Source organism: Ailuropoda melanoleuca, chromosome 18, assembly GCF_002007445.2.
Source record: "Ailuropoda melanoleuca isolate Jingjing chromosome 18, ASM200744v2, whole genome shotgun sequence".
NCBI classification, from domain to species: Eukaryota; Metazoa; Chordata; class Mammalia; order Carnivora; family Ursidae; genus Ailuropoda; species Ailuropoda melanoleuca.
The window spans coordinates 25,997,669-26,010,917 of record NC_048235.1 but is presented as its reverse complement, the minus strand read 5'-3'; the positions used below and the strand labels follow the sequence as shown (position 1 = coordinate 26,010,917).

At 33.4% G+C, this 13,249-nt stretch overlaps 1 protein-coding gene across 7 annotated transcripts in view; it reads right to left on the bottom strand.

Annotated features, from left to right (window-relative positions):
- Positions 1-568: 568 nt before the first annotated feature.
- Positions 569-13,249, bottom strand: part of WRN (WRN RecQ like helicase) — a 144,061-nt gene continuing 131,380 nt past the window's right edge. For all 7 annotated transcript variants that reach the window (XM_034647520.1, XM_034647519.1, XM_034647518.1 and 4 more), the window contains 3 exons: positions 9,067-9,281; positions 5,792-5,920; positions 569-3,437 (listed from right to left, as the gene is read on the bottom strand). In XM_034647520.1, the coding sequence (XP_034503411.1) occupies positions 3,318-3,437; positions 5,792-5,920; positions 9,067-9,281 (464 nt within the window). In that variant the 3' untranslated portion in view covers positions 569-3,317. The remainder of the gene's footprint in view (positions 3,438-5,791; positions 5,921-9,066; positions 9,282-13,249) is intronic.

Genomic DNA, 13,249 nt, shown 5'->3' with positions numbered 1-13,249 from the left:
CCATGCTTCCTCACTAGTATCAGCAGGGGAAAAGAGAACATATTTGTTCCAGCATTTCCATAAAAGGTCCTGAGATTCACTCTCATTGGAATAATTTAGCCAGACCCAAATACTGTGGCCAAAGAGTAGCTTAGATGAGGTCACAGGTGCCAATCCCATATCCAGGTTGGGATTTTTCTCCTTGGAACCAACTCAAACATAAATCAAGAGCCATGTACGCTGAAAAGCCTAAAGTCCATACAAAATGATAACCATGACAAAAAATAACAATTCTCTCTCTCCCTCTGACTATGTATGTGGCATGAGATTATACCATATTTCATTTTAAGAATGTTCAAAGCAGAGCTTTAAAATAGCAGAAAAACTGGATGTGATTTAATGTGCAACAGTAAGAAATCAGCTAAATAATTCATAGTACATCTATATAATAAAATACTATGTCAGCAGTTCTCAATCTCCTATATCTCAAAATTCCTTTATATTCTTAAAAATTAATGAGGACCCAAAGGAGCTTTTGTTAATGTGGGTTTTATCTATCATTACTTATCATTTTAGAAATTAAAACAGAAATGTTTAAGAAATGTTTATTAATTTTTTTTTTAAAGCAGCAGTAAATCCATTACATGATAACATAAAACGTTTTACAAAAATATCCCCCACAAAATAGCAAGAAGAATGGCAATGTCTGGCTTCACAGAAGTGGCTGGATTCTCAGATCTGCTTCTACATTCAAATGCGTTCTTTTGGTTAATGTATATGAAGAAAGTGTGACCTTAAACAGGTATGTAGTTGGAAAAGGGTAGAGTATTTTAATAGCTTTTCCAGATAATCGTAGACACTCTTCTTTGAAACTATACCACAAGTGGAAACCTGTAGTTTCTTAAAGACTGGTTGCAGTGCGCAATTTGAAACCTATAACGTAAATGAATGTTTTCATACCCTGCTACATTAAAATCCACCGGGCCACTGTGTGGTTTGAAGGAATCTTTCACTCATGCATGATTTTATAAGATCATGTATTAGTCATCTAGAAAATATTAGTTCACTGAGTTGTGCAGATCTTCTAATTGTTGACAATATCACTGTAAACAAAACAATTTGTTACTAGTATGAATAATACCTCGTTAGAAAAGTCTTTATGTTATGGGAAGCTCTCAAACTCCTGGCAGCAGACACAAGTTTTCCAAAACTATAAATTCTACCAGAAGTCTCAATTTTTTCATTGCCAACAAATAACCATCAGTTTTCCTTGAAGTGATAGGATGGCTTCATTCAATTTTGAGAAAACATCCACTAAATGCCCAAGTCTGAATAACCAATCATAGTTTTCTATCAGTCACTCTTTTCAGTAAAAAATGGTATTCCATGGAAAAAGAACTAATTCAATTCACAATTCAAACAATCAAACAAGTGTTTTTCCTGAAGGCAACCATCATACTTTGGGACACAGCAGAAGTGTTTTATACATACTTGTCATTCCATCACATAGAAGATTGAAAAGATGTGTGTTTAAGGACTGAGAATTAATACAATCGATAATTTGGTGTCACTACCTTGATTTGCACTTACATACCAGTGGTTTTACTCACGACTGCTTTGCACCCTCAATGCAAATAACACAGGACAAAAGTCAAGTAACATCTTGGTATTATGAAAACAGTTTTGCCTTTGCAAATTCCCTGAGTCTCAAAAACTCCTAAAAGTCTGCAGACCACACTTTGAGAATCCCTGTACCATATAAAGCCACAAAAAAAGATTCTGTGGAAAACAATTTAATGACATGGAAAAAAAATGTTCATAATATATTCAAGTAAAATATAAATCTGAGTCTCTAATTCTACTTCTAGAAATAATCTAAACTAGAAAAAAAAGGACAAAAATCACCAATAGGAAAGTGATTATATAAAATATAGTATATTCACCATATAGAAAGGTAGGTAGCTATAAAAAAACAATGAGACAGACCAATATATACTGACATGGAAAGTTCTTCATGACATATTAAGTGACAAGAGTTGGTTGTAGAAAATTGCATGTAGCATGATCTAATTCACTTTAAAAAATAGGAATGTATGTGTAGTTATATATGCAAAGGCATGTAAGTGCTCAAGGAATGACTAGAGAACTATAAGTCACATATTTAATAGGAGCTACCTTCTGGAAAGGGAATGGTAATGAGATGTATGAAAATGGGAATACGGGAACTTTTGTGTTTTAACTTAAATGTTTTACAAACAAAATACATTCAGTATTATTCATGTATCAAACTAAGAGAAGCAGTGAATACAGAGGTTTAACAGGATTCACAGAAGGGGTTAACTGATTATCAGCTGGTGATTTTTATTTTCTTTTTTTCATCTCTCCAGATTTCCTAGTTCTTCTACAATATTTCTTCTAATTATTAAGTTATTTTTAGTACAAAAAAGTCAATTAAAGGCCAGATGGTGAACTGGTTCAAGTGATATTAACTATGGTTTACCAAACGCAGTGTCAGAGTATGGGTTTTGATAGCGAAGTTGCATGTGCTACATAAAAAGGTATTAAAATCAAATTCCAACATCCTCAAAAACTAAAAGTGCTCAAGGTAGTTAAGTAAATAAAAGTCAAATATATATATAATATATACATATTATATATATATATATATATATCTTTGTAATATTCAGTACGAAGGGATTTATTATTTAAAAAATAACAGAAATACCATACAAAATACAAAGTGCATAGTTGCCTAGTGGAGTTGGTCTCCTTTATTATATTATTTTTCCCTACTTTCATGGAACCCAGAATGTTTCATTTTCACTAGTCTGGTCCACTAATACCATTTATCAATGTGTGTAAGAGTTTCTTGTAAAGATAGTTAAGGACAATTTGTAAAAATAACTATGCTTCCTTCATTCACAAGAAAGAATTCTGGTAATATATGCAGACTATCTATCACACACTTTATCATCATACAACTACCAGACTGTTACTTGTATCAAATCAGCACCCCTTACATTTTCCAAACATACTGCTGAAATAAATAAAGAGATTAGAAAACAGAGCAGTAACACAGTTTTTTAAAGCAATCTTAAAGGAAACTAACTTATAATTCTATTCTATGATGTACTCACTCAGACTCTCAGAAGACTCAACTTATTAAACTGCACAAGGCTGTTTTAAGATGTCAGCTGTTGAACAAATGGGTGAGTTTTACTTTTGAGATTAGAATAATCTGTAAACTGAAGTACGGTCGCCACTATTTTCAGAAATGAAACCCAGCTCCCCTCTTATAATACAGCAAGACACACACAATTCCTCTGGAAATTGCCAGTTTAACTAAAAAGACCTTTCTTTTTTGTTTTGGCCATTGATTTCTTGCTGGTGCCAGCTAAAGTCTCATGGTCTTTGGCAAACCACTCAGGTAATTTTCTCTTTAAGGTTACAGATGCAGGCTGTAGGAAGAAACAGAATAAGAAATATTTGTAATGTTGAAAGTGTAGTTCAGTTGTAAAAAGTAGCACAGGTTACTGTATATACACCCACCACCCTTCCCTTGCTGAATAAAACAAAATAGAGCCACAGAATTTATTTCTGGATCAAAAAGTAAATAAAAGAGAAACAAAAGTCGCTATATCATTTCTTTAGGCAATTACCTGCCATCTTGTAATCTGTTCGCAGGCACTCAAGTGTACACAGTCACTTAAGAAGGAAAGAACTGGATGTTATTTCAGAGTTATGTCTCAAGTGTATTTGGTTTGGGTTGACCAAAATGGTTAATTTAATGTTCTGAGGAAGGCACCTGCTTAGGTGCACACACACGCACATATATACACCCACACATATATACACACACAGACACACACAGAATCATATTAGGCATTCGAAAAAGCATAGACTTTGTGTCTCCAACGGCTGACTGACTAGCAGAGTGCTTCAAACACTGTAGGTGCCTTGCAGAGTTGCTGGGATGTAACAGACGCTCAAAAAAAACATTCACTGAATAAATGAAAAAAATTTCATTTTTTGTCTCAAAGACTCTTTGGAGAATCTGCTAAAAACTGAAGATCCACTTCTAACTGTACACACACATAATACTTTCCACAGTTTAGGGCACTGATGCACCAAATGAAGCCTCAGAACCCTAAGTTAAAAGTCCTTGAAAAAAAAATTTTTAAGAACCCAAAGGCAGTGGTTATGTATTATACGATCTGCACTTGAAAAAGATAAAACAAGTTTTGAGTTATGTTCCTTAAGCATAAAATGGTATTAATTAGTGTTATCCCAGTTTGACCACAAGAGCCTCAAACTAACATGATAGACAAATCATTCTAACCCAAGTACACCTTGGAATCCCGCAGAGTTAGTCATTAGAACTCTCTGAAGGACTATATGATAAAGTGACCTCAATCTCAGTTATAATGTGTCTGTTAACTTAAGGTAAAAAGCATAATTTATTCAATTTCAAGAATGAAATTACAATTACTTGCTATGTTCTATTATGTTTTCTATGTTTAAAAATGGTTTCAAAAGATTTAAGGGTGGGGAAAAAGTAAAAGATCCTTAGCAGAAAACTGTGAAACCTTGTTTTTAGAAAAGGTAAAAAAAAAAAAACAAAAAAAACCACTACTAGCTGTTTCGGCTTAATTAAAGAAATCCAATGAGGAAGAAAGAGCTATTCATACTTTAGCAAAAGCTAAAGAGAAAAAAACAGGCTAAGGACAGCAAATTTCCTCACAGGGAAGAGAAATCCAGGAGAAAAGATTAGATTTATATGCACTGTATGACATGATATTTGACTCAGAAATAATAAATACTGGGGATATAAAATGGCCCAGACAAAAGGCAATTGGGCAGAGATAAAATTGGTCCAGAAATATTTCTTCTTCCTGTAAGATCTTATTATCACAATCCCTTGCAGCCTACAGTTGCTTGCAATGAGAGTTTGGACACTTATGTGCATTTGGAGGAAGGAAATCAGTTATGATAACAAAACCAAAAAGCAAAACAGAGCATGACATCTGAACAGGAACAAAGCAGAGGGAAAAACCCTAAGTCTTGTAGCCGAATACCATGGAATAAATAGGGGCTTCCAGACAAGACAGAACTAGGTTTGCGTTCTAATTGAGTCACTTGCTAAATGTATGGCCTTCTGAATGTTATTTCAGCGTCAGTTGCTTCAACCAGAAAATGAGAATAACAGTACATTACATCACTGGATTACCTGGAGGGTCAAATGAGAATATATGCAAACTACCAAAACACATTCTGATTTACTCTTGGCATTCATTAATCAGTAGCTAACATCATTTAAAATGTTTTATCTTCTATAATATTTCTACAGAATGTGATCTTCAGTATTTACCATACTATTATAATAATGATCTTGTTTCACTGAGAAAGAGGGAAAATCCTTACTTACACTGAGTGTATTTTTAAGTCTCAACAGTAAGTATCTGGAGAGATTTTAATTATGAGAACTGAGTCACCTAACAGAAACAATACCTTTCAGTGACTACTTCCTTCACCAGCAGACAGCTAAAATTCCCAGCAATCACAATAAAATTTTCAGGGGGCATATATATCTTTCTGATACTCCAAATTCTATTAACAAATATTATCATTAAGTTGAAAATACAAAACATTAACTCATTTGTTGAGTATCTGTGACCATACATATGTAAGCAAATAGAGAAATATGTATGTTATAGTCACATTTAATTTCATCTAAACTAAGACAAATCTAAAAACAGTAATTATCAAGTTGGATGTACTTGTCATGAAAACTACTTTATTAATTTAATTTTACCTGTAAATGAGAATCTGTAAATAAATCTTTTTCTGAATCGCTGGTTGGCTGACTCCAAGAAGTTAGTCTTAGGGAATTTCTATGACTTTCCTCTTTTGGTGAAAAATCACAAGGATGTTTTGCATCAACCTTTAACATTATTAGAGAACACAAAATAGTTACAGCATGCACTATTTTCTTAGAGAACAACACAAAACAAAAACTATGCCTAAAAAAGCAAAGCTTAAGAAAATTCTAATTGTTTTGAAGTACTGAATTTTAACAATAATATTACTCATAAGGCATTTTTTTTCTGAGTATCTCAAAACAGTTTGTGAATGATATTGTACAGTTAATTTATAATGAAACTTAGTGGCAGGGCAGAAAATATCACATACATTTTCTCTTAGGCAGTGAAGAAAAATAAGGAGGAAAAAAGTGATTTGGGGGAGATGGTTCTGGGAAGATGGTGGAAGCAGCAGCATAGTTTGTTAATCTTTCTGAAGCCCACCATTAGAACAGAACTGACAGGAAAACCCAAAATCATAATCTACATTTACAATGAAACTAAATTTAAAGGTATCCTTAGGAAATCCAAACTCTGAGCATGTGAGGACAAACCACCAACAGCCATAAGACCTGCTGAGTACCACGATGTGCGAGATTGAAAGCAGAGGCATGTGGTGAGGTACCTAAGAACAAAGAACCCCAAAGTAGCCCACAGGATAGACATCAGCAATCATGGTAGATTAATGTGAAAACAGCATCTGAAAATGGGAGGGCTTCTGCCCAACCCAATAGCAAGTGACTTCTAAGGAGTCTACCACAGTGTCTTCAATGGCTAATGCAGCTGGTTCCTGTAAACGCTCCTGACCAGCTATAATGCTGCCTTCTGGGAGAACTGCTGGGGTGAAATAAAATCAAGCAGTTCAACTAAAACAGAGACAAAGGGAAGGGTAGCAGAGGAGTCTGTCCCATACACTAAGTTTCCATACTTTGAACAATTACATAAAATACCAGAAGAGAGAGCTCTGTGAACTTGGGGAAAACTACCTTGAAACATGTTTTCTTTTGAAAGTGTAGGAAAACTAATTTCACATGAAAACGAACAATAGGAAAGTACTGGTCAAATGTGACACCAGAAGACTTGCTAAGATACAGAATAAAACTGCAACCTCTTAAAATGAGTTGAAAAACATTAAGAAAATTATTCAAAACATGAAAGAACATCATAAATCAAAATCAGAAAAACTCAAAATGGAGGAGAAAAGCTCAGTTAAGAATCAGAAGCAAAAGGAAAAATGTATAGAAGTGAATATTAAACTATAAGGAATATAGCAATAAACGTAAGATTCTGTCCAGAGGAGAAACGGGAGGTGAAAAAGAAGAAGATGAAGAAGAAAATTTTAAATTAAAGAGAAATGAAGAACTAGAAAGAATTCATGGAAAGTGATAAATATTGCAGCTAGGAAAAGAAGATCCGACATAGAGATAGTAGAAATACCTGAAAAAGAAATACAAAGCAATGGGACAAATACTAAAAAGTATTTAAGACGACTTTCTAGGGGGGAAAAAAAAAAAAAGATGTCCTTAAAGAACCCACTGTGTACCTGCATATTTTGAATCAGAACTACCAATATCAAGACGGAATCTTTCTTCATTAAACACAGGCATAACCGAGCTTCTATCTTAATAGCAATCACAACAGATGTAAAACTAACGATGCATCAACAAAGAATTTGTTTTGACATTATTCTTTATCATTAGCCTCATATTCATCCAATGAAACAGACTAAGAGATACAATCCAGGTAGTAGAGAAAATGAATGTTAACAGGACAGATCTGAAACCAGCCCTACAACAGACTACACTATTCAGAGCAGCCTTCTCTACTTGCCAGGCAGATGAAAGAAAAATACTTTGGCTGGCTCACTCATCTCTTAATCTGCTTCCTAGCCCCATTATCCTTGTTCCCCTAAATGGGGGGGCGGGTGGCTAAATCCAATAGGCTCAGCATGACTTCTACCCATCCACCCACCCCACTCCCAAAATCTCCCCACCCACTCTATTGTCAGCATCCGATGTTATTTCAATAAGGGAAAAGCCAAATGCTAATATGTGATTAAAATAATATTTCATATAAATGTGCATCAATAATCAAAAAAAAAAAATAACAAGCTTCACCTTTTCCTTTACTGATAGGTAGAAGTTGGGAAAAAAACAAGGTTCTAGGCACCTGGTATAGATTTCAGAAATAAGAGGCTAGGAATAGAAGCCAAATTTCACTACCACCACCCAACATTTATTTTCTTTACTACCCTTCTCACAGCTACTTCAATTGTCTAAATAATGTGAAGAATTCCAATTAATCAAATTTCATTAGGTTATCTAGGACATGTCTATATACAAACCTAACTGGAGTACAGAATTTAAAAAGACCAGTTCCTCTTACTTTTAAGCTATTGAGAAAATGGGTTTAACTCCTAGAAATCCAATAAAGACTACCTGAGAACTGGAATGGAATCCCTAATGCACTATACGAGCAAACACTTACTACATGCTCAATTTATGATCTAGAAACTAAAATAATTTTTTAGCTAATTATTAGTTTTCACAACTTTCATTATGGAGTTATATAATTTTAGACCTAGAAGATACTGAAGGTTAAGTTTTCAAATTTATACAATAGAACAATTATCAAAGAATAGTTATTTCATACAACATACAGAGAAAAATTTCCAAAGCATTTAATTTTAATAAAACTAAAATAATACTAACTTCATGGTCTTTCTCAGAAATATATATGGTATATACTCAGGACCACAAGCAACAATTATCCTTGTACACCTGAGAGATTCAGTATGACAGGAACAGAGCATGATGAATGACAGAATGATAGACAAACTAGTTTTGGGGGTATTTATAATGGAATTCGTTTTCATTTTCATAAACTACATAAATTGCCATATGCTCAAAGCCAATATTAACTATGTCTATGAAAAAAAAGAATTTCCAGGCTATATATATAATCAGTACGTGGTAGAGGTAATATTTAGGCTGACATTCCACACAAAAAGCTAAATAGATGGGCTACATTTCCCTTTTTCTGTTGTTTAAAAAAAAAAATCACTTTTCTCAAGTAAGATTTATGAAAAACTAAGGAAACAGAGCACAGATTTTAAAAAGTAACCTTGTATCAGAATTTATAACAGTTTAAAAAATATAGCATTTTAGTATTAGAATATGCAAACTGAACCAACCGACAATGTATGAAAATTCTACATATAATTAAACACCTTGGTATTAGCGTCTATTTCTTCCCTGCTTCTCTTAGAACTTGAACAGCTCTCTTCAGAGTTGGGGAAATATCTCTTTCTGTAGGAAGCACATGAAAGCTGGTCTAACAGTCTGTTGTCACAGTCTTTTTCCAGGATCTCAATCGCCATGTGGATAAGGAACGTGTCAATGTTTTCAGGAACAAGCTTTCTAATTAGTTTAATTTTATTTATATCTGTAAAGGATGAAAAAAATAGTAAGAGTTAAAAATAAATTACACAGAACATTTTAGAAAACCTATGAGCTGGAAATAGTGAAATATTTTATAGAAAGGAAGGAGGAAGGTGTCCAAAGAAAAATTCCTCTTTCGAATGCCTATAGCCCTACAAACGGAAATGAAGTAAAGCATGTTCTCCCCTCACCCCTGCACCAGCTGCAGCCCTTGCCTCCAAGACTTAAAGTCAGGTCAATGCCATGGACTCTGCATAAATTATGTTTCAAACTGCTTTTTGGGGGTGCCCTGAGAACCAAAACCACCCTTCACAGAATTGTTTCTAAAGGCATCATGCTTCAAATTCCAAATATCTATCACAATTATTTTTTAATGAGCTTATTCTTAATATAGAAGCTAGTCACACTTGTAAATAAGATGCTAATAAAAAATGATCTTTTCATGGATATTGTAGCATAACAAAACATGTCAATTATTTAAAATGCGTATTAACTAGGGGCGCCTGGGTGGCACAGTGGTTAAGCGTCTGCCTCCGGCTCAGGGCGTGATCCCGGCGTTCTGGGATCGAGCCCCCCATCAGGCTCTTCAGCTATGAGCCTGCTTCTTCCTCTCCCACTACCCCTGCTTGTGTTCCCTCTCTCGCTGGCTGTCTCTATCTCTGTCAAATAAATAAATAAAAATAAAATCTTTAAAAAAAATAAAAAATAAAAAAAATAAAATGAGTATTAACTAAATGAGTTTTATGGGAAAGAAATCTCTTACTTTTACAATCAAGGAATTTTTAATTTTTGTAACTCAACAGAACTGATTCAGACTGTATGTCTTCACACCTTTTACAAATTATTTAGCAATCTCCTACAGAACACTAGTTATGTTTCAAACACTTCCAACAACACATTCATCTGTAATGCTCTAGAGTATCATAAAACTAAGCAGCTTAGAATCTATTCACTCATGTTCATGTAATTATAAAACCGGTTTCAAACATTTCTGACACCCAATTCAAATTAACAATGAGAATCCAAGTATTTTTAAATGCTACCCTGAAAGGGTGGTCTTTCAATTATTCCATTTTTCAAGGTTTATATTCTCCTTTCTTCTGAAGACCTTATTTTGCTACTCCTGAACTTCAAAAAAACCCTGCAGTTAAAAACAACAACAACAACAACAGTGGGTATTTGGGTGGCTCAGGGTCCTGGGATCAAGCCCCACGTGGGCCTCCCTGCTCAGCGGGGAGCCTGCTTCTCTCTCTCTCTCTCTCCTTTGCCCCTCCCCCTGCCTGTGCTCTATCACAGGCACTCTATGCCAAATAATTTTTTTTTTTTTTTAAAGATCCCAGGACTCTGGGATCATGACCTGAGCCAAAGGCAGACACTTACCCAACTGAGCCACCCAGATGTCCCAATAAATAAAAATCTTAAAAAAATAACAAAACAAAACAAAACAACAAACACCAGCAAGAGAAGATTACCCAGCTAATAAGAAACTAGGACCATAGGGTTTCTAACTATTCAGCCTGTACTCTTTGTTACTCTAAAGGGTTAAGATGTAAAACTGATTCTACTCAAAATCTTGGAAAGATAAGATCACCTCTAAATGTAATAAAATTAGCAATATGACTACCATATCTGTCAACCAACTAAAATTCTATTCGTCCTTCAGTCGCTGTGCCATCCAAATACCACAGAAATTTGGCCAGTTTTACTACTTCAACAATTTCTTAATGGCTGAGGCATCTTCTTTTGTATGTGTCTATCAAAACTTACTTTGAGTTTCCTTTCAATTGTCTTCAATTTTTCTCTGAAAACAAAATGTTCCAAAGAACATTATATTACACGTTTTTTTCCACATTTCTAGATCTTTAGAAGTGGGATTGCTAGTTCAAAGGTTAAAGACATTTTATGTTTTGACAGGTATTGCCAAACCACCTCTATTATGGTGCTAGCTGATACAATGAGCACTAACCACATGCAGCTACTAAGCACCTGAAATGTGGCCGGTATGGCCAAGGAACTCAATTCATTTACAGAACCCTAATTAATTTAAAATTAAATTTAAAAAATGATACTTGATTCTGTGATTGGAAAAATTTTAAGTATGTTTGGAACACACTGAATATCTTCATCCACTTTATTCAACTGTAAATTCTATGAAAGCTAAATAGTAGTCGAGTGTTTTCAATCAAAATTTAGCATCAGAATTGAAGTATGTTGTAAATGTTAGTACAAAAAAACACACAAAATATCTCATTAATAATTTTATATTAATTATGTTGAAATGATAACATTTTTAATATATTGGGTTAATTAAATTATAACATTAGAATTAATTACATCTGTTTATTTTTGATCTTTTAATTTACTTTTTTTTAATTTTAGATTTTTAAATTTATTTTTATTTAGGTAGAAAGCACATGCATGCACTTGAGCTGGATAGGGGCAGAGGGAGAGGGAGAGAGAATCTTAAGCAGAGTCCACACTGAGCATGGAGCCAACACGGGGCTCGATCCCAGGACCCTGAGATCATGCATGACCTGGGGGGAAACCAAGAGCTGGATGCTTAAATGACTGAACTTACCCAAAAGCCCCTATTTTTTTTACTTTTTTAATGTGGCTAATAGAAAATTTAAAATTGCATACTGTGGATAACATGGAGACTTGTTGAATCTATGCTGTACATCTGAAACTAATCTGACATTGTGTGTCAACTATACTTCAATAAAAGAATTTGTTTTAATTTAAAAATAAAATAAAATTGCATATATGGTCCATATCATATTTCTTCTTGGATAATGCTGCTCTAGAAAAATCATACAAATTTTCCTGTACTCTAGCCAAGTAATACAATTACATCATATTAAATTCATTTTCTTCTATGGGTATTTAAACACTGGAACTGGATAAATACGCTATACAACTTTAATTTCATCATACTATAAATGTACACTTTACAAGCCAATTTTTTTGAAACACAGTTCAATAATCTTGAACTATCATAGCATCATGGGTCAATGATTTATTTTGAAAGGAAAAACAGATATTTTATTCCATCAAAACAATCTGTTTCTAAAATTATAATGTCTTCTTTTCATAAAATTATGATGTATAACATCTGCTTATGGTTTTAAACCACTCACTGTTAATGATTTAATAAATGTACAAAGTTATTGTACTATAATTTGAGTATAATTTCCAGATATAATTAGAAAATCCATATATTCACTTACACATTTCTGTAAATCCTTTATATTTTTACCTTAAAATCATCCTACAATATATATATGCAAAAAAGGGGTATCTAACATTAAAGATACATCTGATTCTGTCCTAACTTTCCAGGCAAGTAAGTGCTGAAAATTTCTATTGGAGAATAATGAATACTGGCTGCACTTCTCCAGTGCTTTAAAAGAGATCATATTACTCCTATTTTTGTGGCAGGTCCCTTGGAAGCCACCCTTAATTTTCCAGTTACATGCACATAAAGAATGGAAGAATGAAATCATTCAAAATATTACCCAGATACCTCATTAAATGCCTTGCTTAATTTATTATTAAGCACAGTTAGAATTTCAACTCCATAAAAGAAGCTTAAAATTATATAAACACGGATAAACTAAAAGGTTAAAAAGTTACAGAATTCCTTTAAATATTAAATTACAAGGACAAAACCTACTTAGCAAATAAGACAGCATGAAAAAAATACATATGATTTCTCAATTCACAAATAACCCTATTTTCAGGTATAAGATTATGCCATAACAAAACACAGAAAATTGTCAACTCAGAATTTTGCAAAATTTAATGTCAATCAAACTTGTTTATTAAAACACCAAATTATGGGATATGGCTACAATTAAATAAAAAAATGAAAATAACATCTGAATCATTAACGTAATAAGTACACCTTCATTTCTTTTTATAATTTATAACTCAATATTTTCTCGAATAGGAGAACAAATAGCATTTTATCAA